General features: G+C 38.8%; 1 protein-coding gene across 1 annotated transcript in view; it reads left to right on the top strand.

Moving 5' to 3' along the window:
* The window catches only part of kcnj3a (potassium inwardly rectifying channel subfamily J member 3a), a 34297-nt gene extending 14723 nt beyond the window's left edge, over positions 1 to 19574 (top strand). The window contains exon 4 of the mRNA XM_087267455.1: positions 17361 to 19574. Within this exon, the coding sequence (XP_087123581.1) occupies positions 17361 to 17953 (593 nt within the window). The 3' untranslated portion in view covers positions 17954 to 19574. The remainder of the gene's footprint in view (positions 1 to 17360) is intronic.
* The last annotated feature ends 5737 nt before the right edge of the window (positions 19575 to 25311 follow it).

The following is a 25311-nucleotide window of genomic DNA, read 5'->3' as shown; positions in this document are numbered from 1 at the left end:
TCCCTGAACTGAGAACAAATACAACTGAACAACATCAGCTGCTCAGCTGAGCCAATTATTCTCTCTCTCTCTCTCTCTCTCTCTCTCGCTCTCATCTCAGTGTCTTTAACAGTTACATATAGTACAGATAATGTTATATCAGAGGAATGTATTTTTACCAAAGATGTCTCAGTTATATTTCTACCAAAGATGTTAATTCTTCTCTTTCAAAAGAACGACAAAAGTTGCTCTTAAGTCTTTATGAACAACAGATGAAACATAAAGGATAAAAGCTTGTGTGCATCTCATCGCAGTCACTTCTAATTGGCCAGCTGCTGTTATTTAGTTGCTAAATTAGCATAGATAAAAGATTTTACTGTTCAATCTGCTTGATTAATCTAAAGGGGATACACGGTTTCCAGAAAATGTTTGTCATTATTTTTCAATAAGGGGGATGCCATCCCCCCATAACCCACTTAAATCAAGCTCTGTGAATATATTATTGCATATTGATGGAACAACATTATTTGTAAGTAAAAGAAGGACTTCTCACCAAACATGCAGAGTATACAAAACACATTTATTTCATCAATGCAGAATCCCAGTATATTAGACATCACTTCACAAGCATTTCTCCTGTAAGAGAGTCGTGTGGCATGAGCACAATACAATGTTAATAACTGATGAACAGTGCAAGTACCAAATCCCAAGACTCCAGTTTTCTGGTGGCTGTAACACTGTTTCTATGGCAACCCACTTTGTAAACCCCTCCCCCATCCATGTATGTTTCCATGCAGCTTCCTTTCCTACGTATGATTATTATGAGGCCATGAAAACTGTGTAACAAGTACTTTTTCCTCCGACAGACCGGACATGCATCAGAGGCATGCATCAGAGAGACCAGAGAAAGAGGTCAAAGTACTAAAAGGCTAAAAGTTTGCACTTATTAAAAATATATTCAGGTGAACAGATAAAGTGGCAAATTGATGTCCAGGAACTGACAAGTTGTTTTATGTCTGTGGTTTTACAATTTTAATAGAATAACAATGAGAGATTCTATAATCCATCAAACCTTACCTTTTTAAACACGGTAAACTGAGCTTTCAGTTCACTCACCAAACATTCCTGAATATCTAACACTTCAGCAAAGGCTTTAGAGGAATTAAGTATAACTACACACACATTGCAGTTTATTTAGATTTTGCTGTAAAATTGGCCCTTTTTATTTAAAATAATTAGGAATGTTAGTTGAACGCCTTTCTGAAAACTTTCTCTGTTTACTTTTTTGACTGTCTATATTTGTGCTGCTACTTAATATGTAATGTACTGTAACTACAGTATCTAAGGCTTTGAGTTTAAATATATTTTAGTATTTAAACTCTTTATAATATATTATGATTACCGGGAGATTATCACTCATTTACCAGCATGCGGGAGTCTCTGTGCATGATGTGCGGGAGACTACCGAAACTTCCAGGAGACTTGGGATGTCTGGAATGACCTCCCGCCCCACTCATAATTCTCTCTTCATATAGCCGTATGCCTATTACATATCCATAAAACACTGTGATATAGCCGGGCTCAGATCGTTTGCTTTCTCACTACAATTGATCCGCTCCAGAGTTCGTTTCAAACTAGCCGAGATCACCTCATTCAAGTGATCTGGTAACACTTTACAATAAGGTTCATTAGTTAATGCATTTACTAACATGAACTAATCATGAACAACACATGTACAGCATTTATTAATCATAATTGAACATTTACTAATGCAGTATTACTATTCAAGTCTGTGCTTGTTAACAGTAGTTAATACACCATGAGTTAACATGAACTAACAATGAACAACAGTATTTTCATTAACTAACGTTTAATAACATGAATATATACTGTGGTAAATGTTTTGTTCAATGTTTGTTCATGTTAGTAAATGCATTACTTAACATTAACTAATGAACATTATTGTAAAGTGTGACCAGTGATCTCAGAGCGATTGTTTTGGCGCGGATCCGAGCGCGATTGGTGGTTTCACGTATGCCAAACGAACCACGCTAACTAGGCAAACGAGACTGGTTCTGAAACAAAAGTGTAGGTGTGAAAGCACCGTAATATTCATGAACTGGTTTAGTGGTGAAGTCGGGTTATGTAGGGCCTTAAACATTAAACAAATATGTACAAATTTAATAATCCCAACTAAGCAGTTTGTATTTCTTTAATATTGAACAATAGTGAAATTGAACTGGTTTCTTATCAAGGGTTTTTATAGATTGTTTGTATAATGATTCAAGTGGCTTCAAAGTTTTAATGCTGGCTTGGGACCAGGTGGTTAAACAATAGTGATATGAGAAATGATCATGAAGTGATCATACATTAGGGAAAGTGTTCAGGTGGCTGTATTAATTGCTTTGAGAACACCGACCGCTGTTTGGAGAAGGTTAAGATTGATGTTAATCATATGTGAAGTTCATGTTAATATTGTTCTTGTTTTTCAATTAAATAAAAAAAAATGTATCCATAGATACAAGAAAGAGTATATTGGGTCTATGTCCTTTTTAGTTATATACACATGCTGTTTGTTGTTATTTTCCATTAAACTTATCCCAGCATTTTGTGTCCCTGTCCACATTATCATTTTCATGAAGAGGATTTCCTGCTTATTTTCTCTGCAAAGCCTATTGATGTTTTCTAGAAGGATGCAGCCTGCAGCAAAAAAATCCCTTCACAAAGAATAATCAAAATCCTCTCAAACGCACAGTGTAAATTTAGCCTTGCACTGAGATCAGTCTGATAAAGGCTCTCATAAATACAGACTGTAAGCTTTGAGCATTGCTCAGCTGTTTTGCAACCGGTGATAAGGAGTTCCATAAATGATGAAACCAGTGAACTAAATATAGCACATCTTGCTGGCAAAACCATATGCTGAATTATAGATGCCGAGATATGCTAGTGGCCATTGCCTGCTGTAAAACCTGAAGTGTCAGGTCAGGTCATTTATTATTTTTAGTGTATTAAATGCTTCAATCTTTGTGATCTAAATCTAAACTGATGTAATTTGAGTTTACAACACAAAAATGTACTGTATGACGTCATTTATAAAATGTTGTGCAGAAGTCATGATAAATTTGTACTAAGGTCATTCCGCAAAAGTGCGATTCAGAAAACGTGTGCACAAAAGCCCTGTCCTCCAGATGTGACATGTATAAAGAGATAATGAGCTTTAAATTGTGCGCAGCTGACTGCAGTCAGATCTCCGTCTTGTAAACGCCCTTAATTCATATCATTACCATACACAAGAGCACATGCCAATTTCTGGCTTATTATGCTTAAGAATGATGAGCACAAATTAATAATAATAATTAAAAGAAAAACTTTTCACAATCTGAAATTGACATCTTGCTGGCGAAGGTTGAAGCTTGTGCCGGGACAATTTTTAGGAGTTTCAGTCATCTTATAAAAAACGAAGCCACCCTACTTTGAAAATAACTTGCAGCGGTCATACGGGTGCAGGGTTCACCAAACTTGTTCCTGGAGAGCCGGTGTCCTGCAGATTTTAGCTCCAACCCTAATCAAACACACCTGAACAAGCTAATTAAGGTCTTACTAGGTATACTCGAAACACCCAGACAGGTGTGTTGAGGCAAGTTGGACACTGGCCCTCCATGACCGAGATTGGTGACCCCTGCACTAGAGTTTGAGCAGGCAAAATTCTGTCGTACAACTCTGCGAAAAGGGGCGGTATTAAACATGATTTGACATTTAGCAGAGATAAGGTTTTCAAGATGAATGGCTCTGGCTTTAGGGGTCAAAAATGCCAAGAGTCTTGGTGTCGCCTCACAGAAAGAAGGTCGCTGGTTCGAACCTCGGCTCAGTTGGCGTTTCTGTGTGGAGTTTGCATGTTCTCCCTGCCTTCGCGTGGGTTTCCTCCGGGTCCTCCGGTTTCCCCCACTGTCCAAAGACATGCGGTACAGGTGAATTGGGTAGGCTAAATTGTCCGTGGTGTAATGTGAATGTGTGTGAATGTGTGTGTGGATATTTCCCAGACATGGGTTGCAGCTGGAAGGGCATCCGTTGCGTAAAAACTTGCTGGATAAGTTTGTGGTTAATTCCGCTGAGGCGACCCCAGATTAATAAAGGGACTAAGCTGACAAGAAAATGAATCTTGGTGTTGTTCTGGAGTCAGATATGAATTTTAATATTCATGTCAAATCAGTATACTAAATCAGCATACTATCATCTCAAAAACATTGCAGTAATAAGATGCTTTGTTTCCAGTGAAGACTTAGAAAAACGTGTTGATGCTTTTATCAGCAATAGGGTGGATTACTGTAATAGACTCCTCACTGGCTTTCCCCAAAAGACAGTCAGACTGTTGCAGCTCATACAGAACCCTGCAGCCAGGATTCTGACCAGAACCAGCAACTCAGAGCACATCACACCTGTCCTCAGGTCTTTACACTGGCTCCCAGTTACATTCAGATTTTTAAGTATTAATACTTGTTCATAAATCAATAAATGGCCTAGGACCTCAATACATGACAGATATGCTGACTGAATACAAACCAAACCGATCCCTCAGATCATTAGGATCAAGTAAATAAAAAATTCAAACAGTTCAGTCAAAGTAGAGTATTTCTTCATATTAGACAACGTGTTAGCATGCAATAATTAGCCATGCTGAAGAACAAACTGCTTTTAAATGACATGCCAATGAAGATAACTGATGTGTATGTTGTATATCTGTGTGTTGTTTCATACGTGAAATAGGCCTGGTAATCGAGTCTTTAGGGAATTCCCATGGATGAGCTAAATGGTGATGCATTATTTAAGAGTGTGGCACACAGCCCCATGTGAACCATGTGAGGGAAAAATATCTTAGAAAGTTCTGTCATACATCTATAAAAGAGAGAAAGAGGCTTTAAAACCTCTTTAATTTACATTAAGATTTCAAAAGGAAAAGTACAACACCAAGAACACCAAACATCACCATACAAAAATAGCATGTTCTCTTCACATAACATACACAAAGCTTCATTTCCACACCATTTTCATTTAAATTCAAGTAAATTCCCTCTAAGTTGATAAAATGTTTATTCCATTCTAATCCTTGACTTAATCAAGACAATACATTTTCCAGATCTCTGTCTTTTCTCCTTAAATAGCCATGTGTGTGTGTGTGTGTGAGAGAGAGAGAGAGAGAGAGAGAGAGAGACAGAGAGAGCAATAATTGGCAGCTGATGTTGTTCAGTCGTGTAAATGATTTGTTCTCATTTCAAGGTTAGGCTTGTGTGATTTTACATTCATGAATGATGCGATTATCTCACCTGCATTGCAAGCATCTGAAATACAGTCAGTAATGCTTTTAAAAAACAACATCCATTTTTAATATTTATATGGCAATAATGAATACATTTACAAACAAAAATTCTTAATGGTATTAAAGCGAAAAAACAAAAAAAAGTTTTTTTGTACAGGATAATTATGGAGAATCAAGAAAAATGTCTTTTGAAAAGTTTTTTTTTATATAGTAGGAGTGTGATATGGCTGTATATTAGCACTGGTGGGAAGCTAAAGCAGGTCGCACACCAGAAGCACCGCTCGGCGATGCTCCACGCAGCGCCATGCATTTTAGAATTCTAAACATAGGTTTCTATCAGGGTACACACACCCGCGCCGCAAGTCGGCTGCTGTCGACTCAGGATGCTGTTCATATTTCAGCCGCCCAACAGAGCCGCATCTGATTAGTTCATCATAGTTAATATCATGCAAATGTGCTCGAATGTGCCCTTGTGGCTTATGTATTCTGGGAATTCTGTATTCTTCGCCCTAAAGCTAAAGAGAATTGGAACACCCCTACAACTTCACGGGAGCGTGCAACATGAGGGGTGGGGGTACGGGGTAGAATTGGGACTGGACCTTAGTGTATTCTAATGTTTTACACAGTATTCCAGTGTCATTGAATGACAGATATGAAAAAATGTTGTGGGACTACTATACAGGAGTTATTATTATGGATTAAAGATAGCAAAATTTTGTGTTTTTTTTTTATAGTTTTTAAGCTTGATGGTAAAACACGAATGTCGTTATGAGTGTAATAAAACATGTGCTTGTTTGTTTTAAAAATCTGTAATAATGACAAAATATACAACCTTACTGCTGTTGTAGATGGTGTAGTCTAGGAAATTGTGAGTGTGGTCCTGAAAAGTCTCGGTTTTAAGGACTATGTAGCCCTTACCCTAAACCCTACACCTCCAAGCTCAAAAGAAGTGGGGCATCTCAACCCCTTCACTGTTGGGGTTTCTGAGGAAGGATGAGGGAGCGAGAACTCAAGTGCAGTATAAGATGGTTTATTAAAAATTAAAAGAAAACAAAAAGAAAACAAAAACCACCCGAGGGGGAAAAACATGACTAAAACACAAAAAGGCTATTAAACTTGGCTGGCCAGGGCTGAACAGGGGAAAACACAACAAGACTGGAGCAGGAACAAAGGGGAAGCATTGAGGACAAACTGGCACAGGACATCAGACAAGTGGGAGCTTTAAGCAGAAAGAATTAACAAACTAACAGGTGAACTGAATAAACTAATAATGGGATAAAAAAGTGGATGGGACTACACAATAGACAAGATAGCACATGACACGAAGACTACACAAACCATGTGCTCAAATAAAACGGGACTAGAACACGGAGCCAATGAGTAAACTCATTAACCACTTGTTCACATGAAACAACAGTAAAGCATGCAGCGCATGTAAACACAGCACCAACAGAACACAAGACACGAGCACACAATAAATGAAAACACTTACTGTGAACTCACACATGCAATACACATGTTAAATCCCAGTGCCAACCGAAAACAACTGGACCTAGACTCTGAGAATGAAACAGCATGCTGCAGACAAAACAAACACAAACAACAGATAGAGAGCTCGCATTCCGAGCATGCCAAGACTGCGCTCGTACTAAAAAACAAAACAAACACAAGAACGGAATAAAAGAGCTCGACCCGGGAAAACTCAAGCAAAGCACAACATACAAGACAGGACAGGACTAGTGTCTGGACTAGTCCAGAGACCAAAGTGACAGAATCTTGACATTCACGTGAACATGCACAACGAGAGGTAGGGCTAAGGGAAAGGGCTGAGAGGTAGAATTGGGATTGGGCCTTAATGTAGTACACTGAAAAAAATCAAAAAATTCTTTAAAAAAAAGGGGGGGGGGCATGTTGCCACGTCTATGGTTTTCCTATGGAATTCAGAAACTTTTGATCTGTGAGTATTTTTTTTCTTTTTATATCTAACATAGCCCTATTCCCCATACCCCCCACCACCCCTTTTTTATTTGCTATTTGGGCTTCTTTTGTTGTGAAACCTGGCAACCCTGAATAGGGCCCCATTGTTATGCTACACCTGTCAGACACCCCAAAAAGCAGAAAAGGAATGGTCATTTGCTCTTTTTTTCTAACCTCCCTTGCTGGACAACCTCATTTACTCTGTCTCTTTCAATCTATCCCAGTGACACTCTACATAGGAATGTTCTCTTTCTTCTTCAGCTCTACCTAAATGGAAAGCAAAACCTTTCTAGTGGAAAAAGTTTTGGTCGGGACGTGCAGGAATCAATAGCCTTTTTGAAATCAAGAAAGGTTTAGATGGATGGCGCAGTAGGTAAATCTGTCGCCTCACAGCAGGAAGGTCGCTGGTTCGAGCCTTGGCTGGGTCAGTTGGCGTTTCTCTGTGGAGTTTGCATGTTCTCCCTGCGTTTCCTCTGGGTGCTCTGGTTTCCCCCACAGTTCAAAGACATGTGGTTCAGGTGAATTGGGTAGGCTAAATTGTCCGTAGTGTATGAGTGTGTATGGATGTTTCCCAGAGATGGGTTGCAGCTGGAAGAGCATGCGCTGTGTAAAACATATGCTGGATAAATTGGTGGTTCATTCTGCTGTGAAGCCGAAAATAAAATAAATGAATGAAATGTTTAGATGTTCCTTTCTAATTTGTGATTTAAAGAAAGTATCTTAACATCAGTTTGAGTAATTTTAGTCTTAGTTTATATATTTCCAGGCCTGCCATGCTCAGTAGGACACAGTGATGTATTTATATCATGATTGTATCATAAAAATATATAAATTAATACATAAAATAAAAAATAGAATGGCATCCTGCAGCTCTGCTGAAGTGTGGGTCTGTATATTGTTAAAGGACATTTTTAATGGGACACATTAAGGACAGTCACATTTGAATAATCTCTTGAGAGCTGTTATATTAAGTCAAATGTAGATTCATCAAATGTCAAAGCTTTCACTATTAACAGTAATGTGATTGTCTGGGAATCGAGAGCATGGTAATCAATGCAGGGTTATAAACTGCTATCCTTCTCAGCAACAAAGAAGAAGCTTAAAGCGCCAGAGCAGCACTTCTCAATCCTTGTCCTCATGCCCAACCATGCTGCACATTTCATATGTTGCTCTTTTCCCTTCAGAGGTTCATTCAAATAAATTTAAACGTGCATTTTTTTTTCTTATTTACCACATGTACATTGAGATTACAAGAAACAAGATTATAAATATTTACCTTAAAGTTTTGTAAAAGCCTTTGAAAAGTCATGGAATTTTTGTAGTAGATATGTGTATGAACCCTGAAAGACATACAATTATCAAAACAGTTTGTAGCTCAATGTTGATTATCCCAACTTTTTCCAGCACACAGATCTTTGAATTTGAATTTATTTAATGAATGGGACAGCCCCTTGAGATGAATCATCTCATTTTAGAGGGGGTCCCTAAAAAGTTAATAAATCACACAGAGTACAACACCCCATAACGTACATATACTTAACAAGACAAACAAAACTAGCAGCACACTCCATCTAAAACACTCCTCACAATCTGAAGCCTAAATAAACAATAACAAATAAACAATTTGATATACCAATAAATGATAAAAATTTATTTTAATTTGATCTGGTTGTGAAAGGAAATTAAGAGGTTGTGAACATAGTTTCTTTGGAAGATGTAATATTATTACCTGCAGAATTAGAATCTATGCAACCTATGTAGGCTATGTTGAGGGGGTTATTACAGTGACACCCACCTTACTTAATGGTAATGTATTGGGTACTGTCATATGATGATGGAGTGTTCAGGCTGAGATGACCAATGAAATCACCGTATATTGCTATCCGTTGTTGCAGGAAAGTACTGAGTCCTTAATAATAAGCTATGATTGATGTGGTTTCATTCCACCCATTGATGACTGATGAGGTGCATTATTTGTTAGTGCAATTGTAAACTGAAGAGGTGGTAAATCATGCACAAAGACTGAACCCGTAGTCTGTCTGTGATTCTTAAATAGTTGGTGGCACAACCTGATTTTTCAGGTCACGCTCATAGGTCAGCATGTTTTTTGAACATCATAAACCTAACCCTACAATTAAGTTATACTAAAATCCGAGGGAAATATTAGGTGCCTAGTTACTATGTCAAAGCACCGTACCCTGACATAAAGTGTAAATATTTTGTAACTAAAATCTGACTGGTTGATTGTAATGCTGTTTCAGGGTCAACAGAGATGTTGATCCAGGAACACATTGCAGAGTGGCCGGTTGGTGAGTGCCATGAGTGAGGTGCCATCAGGTGCCACACTTGGAAAAAATCAAAGCAAAACAAAACAAATAAAATGTTTGTTTTTTTTCTTAGGTAGGACATAAAACTTGTCAGCTAGTGTAATGGAGGCCAGCTAGTAAGAGCTGTGCAGGTAAACATCACTCCACTGACCTCTAAAGGAGCTCTAGCGACAAATGCTAGAGGCCATGGTCTTTAGCCTCCTTGGTAGAGCACACGACTCCCATGAGGAAAGTCGCTGGTTCGATACCAGCTCGGAGCGGATTGGGTGGCATAAGACTGGCGGGGTTACATTGGTGCCTTGACCCAGATGGGAATAAGGTTTAAGGGGGGTGAGTGTAACAGAGGCCAGCTAGTGTGTGCTGTGCAGTGCAGGTAAACCTCACTCCTCTACCAGCTCGGAGCGGGTTGGGTGGCATAAGAACGGCGGGGTTACACTACGTCTTTTTACGACATGATTTTTGGAGCATTTACCCTATAAAACATAGAATACCATAAATAATTGTCTGTAATACAATAGTGTCTAAGAATTCTAGATTGCACTTGTGGGATTTATATGCTTTAATGCGTCTTAAAACTGCTTCCTGTGAAATAATTCTTTTTTTTAAATCTCATTAGACTCATTAAGCCAACAATCATTTCAATACATGCAAAGATTTTTTACATTCAGAGACTAGTTCATTCATTTTCTTTTTGGCTTAGTCCCTTTATGAATCTGGGGTTGCCAACTGTAATAATCTAATCTTCCCAAGTCTTAACTGTTTTTGTGGGTAACAACAGAGGGGGCACACACTTATAACACTGCACGCCACAATCTTACACAGCCATAGATATGTTCTTGGAATGAGGTCATGCACTATTCACAAGCTCTGTGACCTTATGTTTGACTCCAAAACACGTATCACAAAGATTGCGACTGTCATCCAGAGGTAGGAGTCGCCATACTCAGGACTGCTATTTTAGAGAAAACTGTTCTTTATTGAATTGTGCGTGTGTGTGTGTGTGTGTGTGTGAGAGTGAGTGGCTGCACCTGTGGATTGCACTTGCCAATTTCATAGCCATTTCATTGGCACTTTGTCATAGAAATCCCTTAATGGGAGACAATCTGAAAGAGAATCACTGTTTAAAAGCAAATTGATTATTTTCTTTTAGGTTTTAGCGATAACATTGTATTAATAAATTATATGTTAATAAATAATATACTTCCCTCTGGCCATGCAACAGCCTATGAGGTATGCTTCTTTGGGGTTTCTCCACACCGCAACTCTGTCATATGTGGGAAAGACAGTGAAGGTGACGTCATCAGAGAATAATGCATGTTTCACATTGCCCAAGACTTCAGTGGAGTGTGTTTACCACTGTTTCTTTGATCCACGAATGTAAAGAATTAAAGTAAAGAGTAAAAGGAAATAAAAGAGGAAGCAAAGAGGCCACAGAAGGAGGCTCATTGTTTATCTACATGTAGATGCATTGTTTAACTGTTTTCTCTCTAATGAAGGGAATGGGAGATGAGACTCTGATTGGTTTAATGCATGTTATGCTCAAAACACACCCATAACGCATTAAGAGAATAAGAACAACCCTCACAGACCTTGCGCCAGCACTAAGACTGTATTTTTCTGTCTTTAAAATAGCAAAAGTGGATTTGGACATGCCCTTAACAGTTTTGTGCCATGTGCTTTAGACTTTTCACTTAGATCAGGGGTCACCAATCTCGGTCCTGGAAGGCTGGTTGTTTCAAGTATACCTAGTAAGACGTTGATTAGCTTGTTCAGGTGTGTTTGATTAGGGTTGGAGCTGAAAACCTGTTGGACACCGGCCCTTGAAGAACAAGTGGTGACCCCTGGCTTAGATCGTTAAAATAGAGCCCATTATGTTTTGTCTATTTTCATTTTTTACAATTATTAACAATCATTTTACTTATATTGTAAAAAATAAATAGCTGATATTGTCCAATATGTGTACGAACATGTATTTCATCATTTACACAGCTTAATAATCATAATTTTATTTGTTTTATGGTAGGCGATGAATGCCACCATGTTTAGTTTAGATGTTTGAATGCATTGTTTAAATATTGTATTTGAACGTCTGTTACCTAAAATAAATGTTATTTGAAAACTAATAAATAGGGATTTAAAAAAGCACAGTGTATCTCTTTCTAAGCTTCAGTGCAACGAAGATTTAAATTTTAGCAGTTGATGACGTGCGTTCTAAATGTTCTAATCACCCTGGTATGATCATATGATTCAGGGACCAGCTAAGGGTGATCACACTGGTGTGATCATACACGTGAAAGGGTTCATATTAATAGCATTGAGGGAAAATTTGTTTATGTGCCTCTACGGTGGCTCTCTAGACAATGAAAAAAGCAAAGTAGGTCTTAAAAGGATCACCAGACATATCTGCTCCGAACTGGCAATAGCACTGGCTCCAAACTAGCACCTGGTTTGTGCTGGTGAAAAAAGGTATTGATCACTTCCTTGGGTGTCTTCTGTCTGCCTAGTGACTGTAGCTTTGTTGCTAAATGGCTAACGTGGATTTTATAGAGAGAATAACCAACACAATCTCATGGCAATTCGTAACTTTTTCATTTAGTGGCTAATTTGTAAGAATTCGTACAATCTTATTCGTACATTTTAGAATGATTTGCTCATCCCCTAATAACGGTTGGGTTTAGGGGTGGGATTAGGTGCCATGCCTCCTTTTTAAAAATCGTACAATTTCGTACGACTGAACTCTTACGAATTCGTACGAATTAGCCACTAAACTGCCAAAACATAAAATACTTACGTTTTCCCGCGAGATCAGGCTGAAATAACCGTTTATGGGCTTTATGAAGGCTGAAAAACAGCATCGATTTGTTTGAAGCCGTGTCTGAGTCCTCTAGATCATTTCAGAGGTGCACCCAGCTCTGTGAGCTCATAAACCCCTCCAGAGACTTAACCTGGAGGATGGAGGCTTTTAGCGGTGCTTCTGACTGAGCCAAGCCCAGTTTGTTTAACTGTTGTCTGTGTCGGCAGGAGAATTTTCCCCCGGGACACCAACAACAGGCTCTACGTCATAATCACGGCCACACAAGAGCAAACGCTCCTGATTAGTTAATGTGGCGTGAATGTCCGCTGAAGTTAAGATTTTTAAACTTGAGCGATTTGCACGAAACATCCTCAATTTGTGCCGTTTTATTCGCGTGAATCGAGTCATTCGTGCTGCATGATGTCTATTCCCGTCTTTGCATTGGCTTAACATTTAAATCACTCGCGCTTTATGAATTCCTCCGCGTCTGGTGTGAACTCAGCATTACAATATGTCATAGACTTTCAGTGTTAGTGTGCAGGTGTTCATGAGCAGTGGTTTTTGTGGCTGCATGGTATTATCATTGTCCTTGTGGGAAGTGTCAACCACATGTCCACTTAGGTGCCGACATGTCCTGTGGTCATTCCAGCACTCACCTGGTGTGTGTGCCATTTAGGTTGAGTTCAGTGGCACACAAGAGAGATGGATGATGCAGGGAAAAGATATTGTCCTTTAACACTTTTGCAACAAACAAGTTTGTTTTGGTGGAAGCTGACATATGTAAATATAGCTGGCTTTGATTCGAGAAGAGACATTAGTTGTTGTAGACATTAAGTCCAGTTCATGTCTATTATTTTTTGTTGTAAAATTATTATTATTTTAATCACATTTTTGCAACATGTGGCCAATTCCTTCAAACATTGACAAAGAACGCGAATTCCACCATCTGATGGAAATAAGGAAAAAAAAAAACTTGAGAGAAACCAGGCTCAGTCAGGGGACAAGTCAAACAAATGAAGAGGCAGAGCTGGGTCCTCATTTATAAAATGTGTGCATGCTCATATTCGATCTTATGCTGTGTTCACACCAGACACGGTACGCATGGATAAATCATGCTATACGCGTGTAAATAGATGTGTGAACATTTTGAGTTTACTCGCTTCATTTGCCCGTCAAATCTGCTACATTCGCGCATCAAATCCGCTTCACAATAGATGCGGATTCGTGTCATGGCCTGGGCTTCTGTCTGCCTGGTGACTCTAGCTTTGTTGCTAAATGGCTAACATGGATTTTATTGAGGGAATAACTGTGCTTTATGAAGGCTGAAAATCGATTAATTTCCAAGTCTGAGTCCACTACATCTTTTCAGAGGTGTACCCAGCTCTGTGAGCCCATAAACTCCTCCAAAAACTGAACCTGGATGTTGGAAGCTTTCAGCGGTTCTTCTGACTAAGCCAAGCCCAGTTTAATCAACTGTTGTCCGGTGTCGGCAGGAGGATTTCCTCCCGGGACACCAACAACAGGCTCTACGTCATATTCACGGCCCAAAAGAGCAAGCTCCTGATTGGTTAATGCGGCATGAATGTCTGCTGAAGTTCTGATTTCTCCAACTCGCGCAAACTTGTGCGAGATCAATCACGCCACAGGATGTCTATTTGCGCCTCTGCATTGACTTAACATGTTAATCCCTCATGCTTGACACTTCTTCCGCATTTGATGTGAACGCAGCATTAGAGTGTGTGTCAGGCCCGTATTGGCTAATCGGGAGGACCGGGAGAATAGTGTCCCTAGCTCCAGAATCTGTTGCTCTCAGCAGTCACACTTTTAAAATTAATTTATTTATTTACTTGACCACAATGTTCTTATTCATTATTTGACTAGCTCTGCTCTTTTTATCTATTTTCTCGCAGCCTCGTGGGCATGATGCAGCCTGCAGGTTAATGATGATATAACTCAGATGAGGGTTAGCACGTTAGGTTACGACGCCACCAACCCGGGTTTGATCCTCGTCTGAGTAATTAATTATTTTCATTTTTATTGTTAACACATATAATACTGTTAGGGTTGTTGAACATTTGAAGTTCTAAAGCAGCTGTTTTCTCAAAAAAAGACGTGATAGTGTAATTAGAAACTGAATTGGAAATTAACTTATTTTAATACAGTCAGTCGTGGGCCGGTCTGAGGCTTGAAACTCCAGGGCTGATAAGGAGTCCCACTCCGGCCCTGGTGTGTGTGTGCACTTAAATTCATAACAACGTTCATATTTGTAAAACACGGAAAATTACTGCAGGCATACACACTGCAGTTGAAGTACTGCAGCTGTTCGAACATCCAGTAAAAGCATCCAATCTTTTACAGGATAAAATTGACCCACTGCGTTGCCCACAACCATAAATAAAAAAGTAATATTTTTTTTTCTATAATGTTCTATATGGAGCCTCTACCCTACTCTGACAAGTTTTTCTTTCTTTGTGCTCTTCAATCTCAAGCAGAGAAAATTGGATATTGGCATGTGCTCTTTCATATGGTAATGATATTAATTAGGGGGCGTTTACAAGGTGGAGATCTGACAGAAGTCAAGATCTTCAAGATCATTTGCTATTTATAAATCTGGAAGAGAGGCATACGCACAGGTTTTTGTCCACACATGGTTTTTAAATGATTTTTGCACAACAATTTAGAATTGAGGTCCCTCTTCAGGGGCCTTGAGCTCAATGAACATGATTCTTAATAGAAGTGCAGGTACCCGTCAGTCAAGGTTATTTCCTGACAATGACGATTTCAATGTTATAAATTACATTTGGTATAAATGACAATGTTCACCTTGGTATATGAGAGAAACAGACAAATCAAGATAAGAAGAAATACACTACTTTTTGCAATTTAGTTTGGATAAGCACAGATTTGCTTTATGCATTAGGTACTGAGAGCATGATGTCATAGCATTACTTTTTTAACTTCTAATTTTAAAACAATCATAAGAATAAACAGAACTGTTTCATAAAGGTTTGAAATATGGCCTTCAAATGACAAATTGCTATCAACGAACAGGTCCATGTTCTTAATTTATGACAAAATTACCATCAAGAGTTAAACCTGAGGTTCCAGTTGTTGTGAATTTCTGTAGTCTGGCTCGCGGCACCAAACTGTTGTGAAATTCTAAGACGAGCCCAAAAAACCAGGGAGAACTTTCGGTTGTCTTCAAAGCAGAATCCTTTAATAAGAAGAACTCAGCATGGCTGTGGCGCATCGAAAGAAACTCTCAATTGGTACAACAGACACTCAGTTTAAGTGAAGTTTATTCATAAACTAATTTCGAGAGGAGCACGTGATTATGATTGAACACGGCTGGTTCTGCATTAGCATGCATGATCCACCAATCAGGCCATTCCTAACCCACTATAAAGAGCCAGGGTTTTTTCACTACAGTCATCTTCGATTTGAAGAATCCCCCCTTCCACCCTACCTCTTCACCTTTCCCTCCATAGGGCGGCATGGTGGCCAAGTGATTAGCACTGTCGCCTCACAGCAAGAACGTCACCGGTTCTAGTCCTTTAACAGGCCGGTGGTCGTTTCTGTGTGTAGTTTGCATGTTCTTCCCGTGCTTGCGTGGGTTTTCCCCGGGTCCTCTGGTTTCCTCCCACATTCCAAAAAACATGCACAACAAGGAAATTGATAAATCTAAAACACATAAATTTTGCACTACAGTTAATATTATTGCTATATTTTCATAGCATTCAATTTTTAGTCATCAGTTTTTATCAAGGGGGAGTTGTCGAGATCTACCTGAGCTCAAGGCTCCCCTCTCGCCCTCCAAACGGGAGGGAGCCCAGAGCTCAAGAACCTTTGAGCTCAGGGCTCTCTCCTGGGACAGCATGCCAAACTTGCTTATAATCAATCATCAGCTAAGTGTGAACTCTTGAAATACATTTGATACATGTTGGTGGGGACAGTCTAAAACAGGGGTGCTCAATCCTGTTCCTGGAGATCTACCCTCCTGCAGATTTCAGTTGCTACCCATATCAAACACCTGAACCAATTAATTAGGACCTGAACACCACTTGATAATAACAGGCAGGTTGTTTGATATCGGTAGCAACTGAAGTCTGCAGGAAGGTAGATCTCCAGGAACAGGATTGAGCACCCCTGGTCTAAAACAAAGCATGCAAATGAAGTGTTGTTGTCAGCAGGGTAACATGCCTTTCCAGGCCCGATCTCATCAGCATTTAACTACCCATTCACCATACATTTTAGCATTAAAACAGTGTGCAAATGATATTCTGGAGACAGAGACGATAGATACAGCAGTGCTGTGAAACTGACAATTTGCATTACTTTGGAGACCATCATGGCTCAGGAAACTAAGACATTTAAGGTCTGTCACACCCTAAAAACAACTTTTCAGTTAAATACAGATAATATAAATTAATATTCCCACACAGTCTTGTGATTTTTAAAGGGTAAAACGTTGAGGTATTATCACATTGCGCAAAGCCTATTTTTTTTCCATTTGTGTCTATGACACATGTAAAAGACTCACCTAATGTGGGTTTCCGGACAGTAAACTGACCATTTTTTAATGCAAGCTGAAGGACAGCGCACCTTCACTTTGCTCTCCCATATTGGTAAAGCCCACGCTGAGGACCGTTATGCAGATGATGCGCACACAGACTGGGGAAAAAACCATGCATCTAATTCATGCATTTAGCATGTAACAGTTGAGAGCACTGGCTGTACCGGTGCTCAAAAACATTCAGGAAATCACAGATATGCTGTTCCGAAATAATATCAGGACTCAAGAGCGCTATATTGTTAGACTGCCCCTCCCGTTCAAATTACACCAGAGTTACTAACCGCTACCGCGTTTTATTCAGAAATTCAGAATGCAGACCTCTACGCTAATTAATAAATCTTTGATTTTGACTACTCTTATTTATTCACATTCCTTTTCTTGTACCTTTGTCCATAGGCATGACTTGTCAAGCGCGGACATCATACACAGAGGACGAGGTGCTTTGGGGCCACAGATTCTTCCCAGTCATCTCTCTAGAGGAGGGCTTCTTTAAAGTGGATTATTCTCAGTTCCATGCCACATTCGAAGTTCCCACACCTCCCTACAGTGCAAAGGAACAGGACGAGGCATTACTCATGTCCTCACCACTCATGGCCCCATCGCTGTGCAACAGCGGAGAAAAGAACAGCTCCCTTGACTGCCTAGAACTACTGGAAGATCCAGAGAGCACCACCAAATTACCAGCCAAAGTTCAGAAGATGACAGGTAGAGATGGGCTTCCCAGGAAGCTCCTGAGAATGAGCTCCACCACATCAGAGATGACATACAGCCTTGGCGAACTGCCTATAAAGCTCCAGCGCATCAGTTCAGTGCCTGGGGTCTTAGAGGAAATGCAGGTTACCAAGACGACTAGGATTTCCAGCGAGGCCATCAGCAAATCAGTTGCGGACTTGCCACCGAAACTACAGAGACTGTCTGGTGGTGGAGGCCGCATGGATGGACACCTGCCGCCCAAACTACGAAAGATGAACTCTGATCGCTTCACATAAACATATTAAGGAAACACACAGACTCATTATACACATTAGTACTAATGAAGTAGGCTAACATGTGTTCCTCTGGTGGACTGGTTTGGATGACACCCACTGTTGCATGGTAAAATATCCCTCTCCCTCTTATGGTATGACCTGCTGTACATATTTATTTGCCAAGGAAATGGTAGCAAATATTTTTTTCCAAGCCATATGATGGACAGTTTCTCCTATGTGACTTATTAGGCATTATTCATTTCACACTGTTATGTTGATTAACGTAATGTTTGTTTCACTGAGCTTATGTTACAGTGCATGTTTAACACATTAGACATAAATATTAATAATTAGATGATTATTTTAAATAGAAAAACTGCTGATGAACACACTAAGCTTTTTATGGCTGTTATTTTTCGTGAAAATGTCAGAAAAGTGACAGTGGTTCAGTGGTTAGCACCAGGGCTTTACATTAACACCCGCCAAATGCGGGTAGATTTTAGCTCTGGTTGGTTTGACAGCTATCTCCAATAGCCACTTTGGCTGGTTAAAAATAATTTTTAAATTGTAGTTTTTCTTAAAAGCAGGGTTCGACAATAAGGATGGCCCAATATTCGTGCAAATGCGACCATAGAAGCGAGAAGCAGCATGACTGACAAATATAATTTTTGTTCGTGCGGGCTAAAGAAAGCCGGTTGAATACTGAATGAGAGGATAATCAATCGCGCCAACAGCTGATGTGATGCGCGCAACTGTTTAAAACACGTGCATGCTCCCGTTTTACCTGAAACAGCCGTGCCTGGAAACGCAAATGGTGTAATCGGTTCTCTTTCAAAGAGACTAGACAAAACGTTATGTTCTTGCACCCACAGTCCTGCTGCTTTCAAGAGCTCCTGGTTAGTCTTTTTTGTAAGCAGCACTGGTTGCTTTCGCTTTAACGATTATTTAAACAGAATACAGGATATTAACTTCCCATTTATGTGTAGTTAACTGGTGTCAACATTTTTTTTTTTTTTAAGATATGTTTTGTTAAATAAAAAGTATGGTATACAGCTATATTTTGCTTGTTTTGACACATTATTTAAAATTTGTGGCAAAAAAAAAGTTATTTATTTATTTTTAATGTGGTCAGAGATAAATTTGGTAAATCCTTTCAGCTCTGAAAAGTCATGTGAAATAAAAACTAATTGCAAAACAACACTATGAAACCATGACCAGTGTGCTCATGCTCACTGAGCAAGCTCATACACAATAAGTAAAATAAATGAGGAGGCATGTGGACATTCCAAAAAATTTAAATCAAGTCATTTTAGCATGTCAAAGTCATATTTATGCATATAAAATATACTTTCCCAACAACAAAAGTGTGGCTAGTGAAAATGGTGAGTGGCTAGTAATGTTGGATAACTGCTAGCCACTGGCTGGTGATCAAAAAAGTTAATGTCAAGCCCTGGTTAGCACTGTCGCCTCACAGCAAGAAGGTCGCTGGTTAAAGTCCCGGCTGCATCAGCTGGCATTTCTGTATAGAGTTTGCATGTTCCCCCCATGTTTGTGAGGGTTTCCTCCAGGTGCTCCAGTTTACCCCACAGTCCAAAGACAAGCGGTATTGGTGAATTGAGTAAAATAAATTGGCCGTAGTGTATGTGTCTGAATGAGTATGGATGGATGTTTCCCTGTACTAGGTTGCAGCTGGATAGGCATCCGCTGTGTAAAACATATGCTGATTAAGTTGGCGGTTCATTCTGCTGTGGCAACCACTAATGAATAAAGAGACTATGCCTAATGAAAATAAAATTTAAAGTCTCAAAAGAAAAAGGGACATTAGTTTGGTTAAAAGCTGCTATTTGTCACATCATTCTGAAGAGTTTACCCAAAAATTGATTTATATTTCTTTCTCTCAAATGGTTTGAAATTGGTCTTAATCTCATTTTAGGAACACAGGAATGTTTGCAGTATTTCTAAGCTGCACCTCTTAACACTAGAACCACCAGAGGTAGTTGTATACCTAAATTGTAAATGCGGAAATTTTACCCACGCATGAATTCTGTTTAGAAATAAATAAATATATATGGCTTTTGGTTTCATGACAGGGACTTTAAATAGGATGCCTTTGATGTGCTTTAAGGACATTAGGAATCAGTGAAAAGCTCTTTATCAGAATTTTTCGTTATTTCTTTATAGAAATCTGGTGAAGGATCAATGAAATATTAGATTTTAATATCCCTGGACTTAAGTGCACCTTCTGCCTTTATTGAAATGATTTAAAGGAAGGTTAATTTAATGCCTTCACTGCCATTACTTTCACATTTAAAATGTAATGTTGCTCATCTGTGCAGTCAGTGAAGCATAAGCTTTGATTGGCTGATCCTTTAAAGTAATGAGGTGGTGTCCTGTTAATGCACACCCAGTGAGCACCTCTCTTCCAGCAGATTGTTTTGCCTCAATTACCATGGGAATCTCTGTACTTTTTCCTATTAGCCACAGCGTTGTTGAAAAAAGCACAGACCTGAGCACTTAGAAATAACCACTGCTGTATGAGACGATGACATGTATTTATTTTATTCAGTTTCATTGTCAGTGAACAAAAGCAAGAGAAGGAAGGCTGTCAGTGTTGCCAGATGGGAAATGTCAGAACCTGAACGTATGAACAATGAAAGTACCAGAACCTAAAAATTATCTTATTTTTAGAAAAACGGAGAGTATACAGCCATTATCCAGACAAATAGTGTTTCGAAATGACATGCAAATTACTACAATACCTTAAAAAACAACAACTAGGTGTACCTTACTGGGAAGGTTTAAATCCAACCTCCTAGTCCCCATTATCGGATACCTGCCTGTTGGCAGATGTTGAGGGATTCATTTAGAAGTAAAATGTCGTCATGGACTGCAACATAGTGCTGGTTGGCTTGAAAGCAATGCACCCTCCTAAATTTTTAACACACAGGTGTACACGAACCCATTCAGAGTTTCTGTAATGAGCCAATTCGTGGCTTTGTTTCGATGAAAAAACTACTTTTACATGACACGTTTAAATAGGAAAAAAGGAGAACATCAAAAAACAAACTCTCCCATCCTTCTCTTTTTTTTCGTTAAAGACTGACCTCAACCTAGGCATGGGCCGGTATAAGTTTCTCATGGTATTATAACCTTGGATAAAAGCATCACCGTTTCACGGTATTGTGATTACTGCTCTAAAATATGTTCTTTTTAATTGTCTGGGTAAAAAAACAATAACTTTTATCACTTTGAACATGATGTCTGCGTCCAAAATTGCTTCATATGACATAGTATGCTAAAAACTGTATGCAAGAAAAGTAGTATGTCCGAATTCATACAATTTGAAAAACAGTATGTAAAAAGGATGACCTACTACTTCCTGCAAGATTTAGAAGTGATGAACGCTACGCTATGCCATGATGCACCGTGAAACAATTCATAAATGGAAGTGAAGCAGGTATGTCATGTGATGACAAAATGGCATCCATAGTGCATCCAAGCTCCATACTACTCACATTCATACTGTCCCTGCTGAAAAATCCAGCTTAAACCAGCCTAGGTTGGCTGGTTTTAGCTAGTCGACCAGCCTGGTTTTAGAGGGGTTTTGGCCATTTCCAGGCTGGTTTCCAGCCATTTCCAGCCTGGTCTTAGCTGGTCAGGCTAGTAAATGACCAGCTAAATCCAGCTAAAACCAGCTTGACCAGCCTGGTTTAAGCTGGACATAGCTGGTTTTGGCTGGACTCCCAGCCTGGCTAGGCTAGTCAAGCTGGTTTTAGCTGGTCATCTCCCAGCCTGACCAGCTAAGACCAGGCTGGAAATGACTGGAAACCAGCCTGGAAATGGCCAAAAACCAGCTAAAACCAGCCAACCAGCCTAGCCTGGTTTAAGCTGGACTTTTCAGTAGGGGTGTAGAACATACTTTTCTATCGGTCAAGTAGTAAATTTAAATGCAATACCTACTGAGTAGTAGGGGATTTTAGAAGCAGCCAACGTATTTTACTTTAAGAAACGTTCAAAGTATTTTGGATCAGTAAACACGTTAATGTGGCTTAATAAATCAAATGTATCTCGTTGACTTCTGCTGTCTTCATTAGTTTCAAAAAGACAGATTTCTTTAGAGTTTAAAATGGCATGATCAGATATCTTTTCTGCTGGAGATACTGTTGTCCTAAAAAAAAAAAAAAAAAAAAAAATATATATATATATATATATATATATATATATATATATATATATATATATATATATATATATATATATATATATATATATTTTTTTTTTTTTTTTTTTTTTTACATATACATATACCTTAGGAATGGAACATTTTGAAGATTTAAAACCTTCACTTTTCCAAACTACGGTAAACCTTGAATACGGTTATCGTCCCATACCTACCTGAAAACCTAAAAACTACTGACCTAAGCACGGACGCGCCTGGCAGGAATGTTTACTCATGAGAGAGCCATTGTCCATGTTGATTGGATGAGAAGATGTAACGTAAGATGAGATAGAAAATGATGGAGCTAGATCAATAAGTATAGAAGTCCTAAAGCTACGGTCACACTAGAGTTTGTGTGTGTGAAATTCTGTCGTGCGCCGCTGCGACAAGGGGTGGGAATAAACTAGCATTAAAATATAACAGGACACCACCTCATTACTTTAAAGGATCAGCCAATCAAAGCTTATGCTTCACTGACTGCACAGATGAGCAACATTACATTTTAAATGTGAAAGTAATGGCAGTGAAGGCATTAAATTAACCTTCCTTTAGGCATTAAAAAAGTCAGAATTTGCTCCATGTTTTAGATTTTTGTCCAGAGAGGTCATGTTTTGATCCTTGGTTGGTCTCACGCAGTCAAGTGATGCGTTTTCGCAGGTCAGAGTTCACCAAGCTTGAACTTTGCACCGCAGCAACCAGCGAAACTTAACGCATGACCCTGCGTTTCCGGTCTGACACATTCGTGTGCGTATGAATGGAAGTCTATGGGAGGAAAAGCCCAGTGTGACCGCAGCTTAAGACAGGGGTGGCCAACCTTGTTCCTGGAGAGCCATCTTCCTGCAGATTTCAGTTGCTACCCATATCAAACACACCTGAACCAATTAATTAGGACCTGAACACCACGTGATAATTACAGGTAGGTGTCTTTGATATGGGTTGCAACTGAAATCTGCAGGAAGGTGGCTCTCCAGGAACAAGGTTGGCCACCCCTGCCCTAAGATTACAATGAAATTCATTTTAATAGCAAAAAAATTCTGAAATTATCAGAATTTTTTTTTTCATTATTGATCAAACATCATACAGAAGTCGAAATCATTGTACAAATACGATAATTATTGTACATCTGGCAAAGCTGGAGGCTGTAACCAATCCCTATTTACATGCTGTCTATGAAACTAGTCAGTCACTCCTTAATAAAGAATTGATTAATACTTATTAATTATATTTCTTTAGCAAAAAAAAAACTTTCATATGAAAACCCTAATTCAGCTTACCACTGTACACATATTTTCCGACTTTACCTTACCCCGGATGCCAGAGAAGATAGTTTCAGCAAATAATGTTCTTTCATCAAATGCATCTTGCTAGTTAATCTCACAGTTTTGTTCAAATAAACTTGTGAAAATTTACCAGTGAAAAACACCAATTCTGCCTTTTCTCGATAGTAGGTGATAATTTTCTGAATAGAAGCGCCACTTTCTAACAATAAGCCAGGTGCGTTCCTGTCAAATGTGTTAGGAGTCATTACAGCACTGTCAAATAAAATAGAGCTGTGCTCTGACATAGACATGAGCCCGCAGATAATCACAAAAAACAACCTTCTCTTTAATCATCTCTTACTTGGAGAATTGACAATGGATTGTGGAGAGGAGTCATGTAGCAATAATTGGAGTATTGGTGTTTTCTTAAATTCATAAAGCAAGTCAAAAGGGATCATTTCACTTATACACGTCACTTACGTACTTCTACTACATCTACTTTGTCATCTGTGTCAGTAGTACTTAGAAATACAATGGCACATCATCCCTATTAGATTTTATCGCTTTGAATCACTTCTCACCACTCGCATCTTGTGTAGACACAGAGGCTGCGTCCGAAACTGCATACTTCCTTACTATACAGTATGCTAAAATCAGTATGCGAGCCGAGTAGTATGTCCGAATTCATAGAATTCGAAAAACAGTATGCGAGAAGTACCCAGATGACTTACTACTTCCGGCAAGATTCCGGAGTGCGCATCCCATGCACGCTGCGCTATCCCAGGATGCCCTGAGAGCGAATTCATGAATGGGAGTAAATCGACGCAAATGACGCAGGTAAGTCACGTGACTAAGTCAAAATGGCGGATGTAGTATGTCCGAATTCCATTCATACTTTTCACATTCATACTGTATAGAACGTACTTTTCTAACGGCCGAGTAGTACGTTTAAATTCAATTGCAGTACTTACTGAGTAGTAGCCGTAGTAGTAGTAGGATCCTGTTCTCTATGCAATTTGATGAAACAACACACAGCTGTGTCGCACACTATGCAATTTTGCACTATGTATTTATGCATTTACACACTCAATAGCTTAGTATATGAATGTAGTGAAGTCCCAAATGGAACACTAACTTTTTTTTTACTAAGCGGAAATTTAAACCATTTTCCAGATGACAACTGACAGTTGCCAAATTAGAAAAATAAATGACCAAGCTATCAAATAATACCATGAGTGTAACCACATTCACCATTGAGAGGCAGTATAATCAGGACAATTATGCTTTGAAAATCCAAAATAAATAAAGTAATCCAACATCAGTATCTACATCAGTATTTTCTACATCTTCATTTAAGTACACTTTTTATTTCATTTTATCCTTGAAAAAAAAGCAGGTTAGTGTTATTGTTAGTGTGATTGGTAACCATAATGTGTTTTCTGCAATGTTAGAGTAAATTTAATTACTAAATTATTATAAACTTTTATCACACACTTTAAATAAGACACAAATGCAAAATTGAAATTAGATAATACATTGCTGCCAATAAATTATAGGTCTATATTATGCATGTATAAGGTAATTACAATATTTTAAGTTATTAATGACTACAACTAATATATATATATATATATATATATATATATATATATATATATATATATATATATATATATATATATATTTGTGTGTGTGTGTGTGTGTGTGTGTGTGTTTGTGCGCGTGTGTTATTTGGCAAAATTGACTTGAGTAGACACATTAAAATAAACATTCTATGTAAACAGACTTTTCTCTAAAAAAATAAACTTTTTGTTTGTGGAATATGTGTGTTTTAATGAATCTGTGCTTTACAGGTTCAATCAGATAGTCTTTCACAATTAAAAAGACGCTCGCTTTCGCCA

Source organism: Danio rerio, chromosome 9, assembly GCF_052040795.2.
Source record: "Danio rerio strain M-AB ecotype USA chromosome 9, GRCz13ab, whole genome shotgun sequence".
Lineage (NCBI taxonomy): Eukaryota > Metazoa > Chordata > Actinopteri > Cypriniformes > Danionidae > Danio > Danio rerio.
Note: the sequence above shows the minus strand (reverse complement) of the source record. Positions and strands in the feature narration are given on the sequence as shown.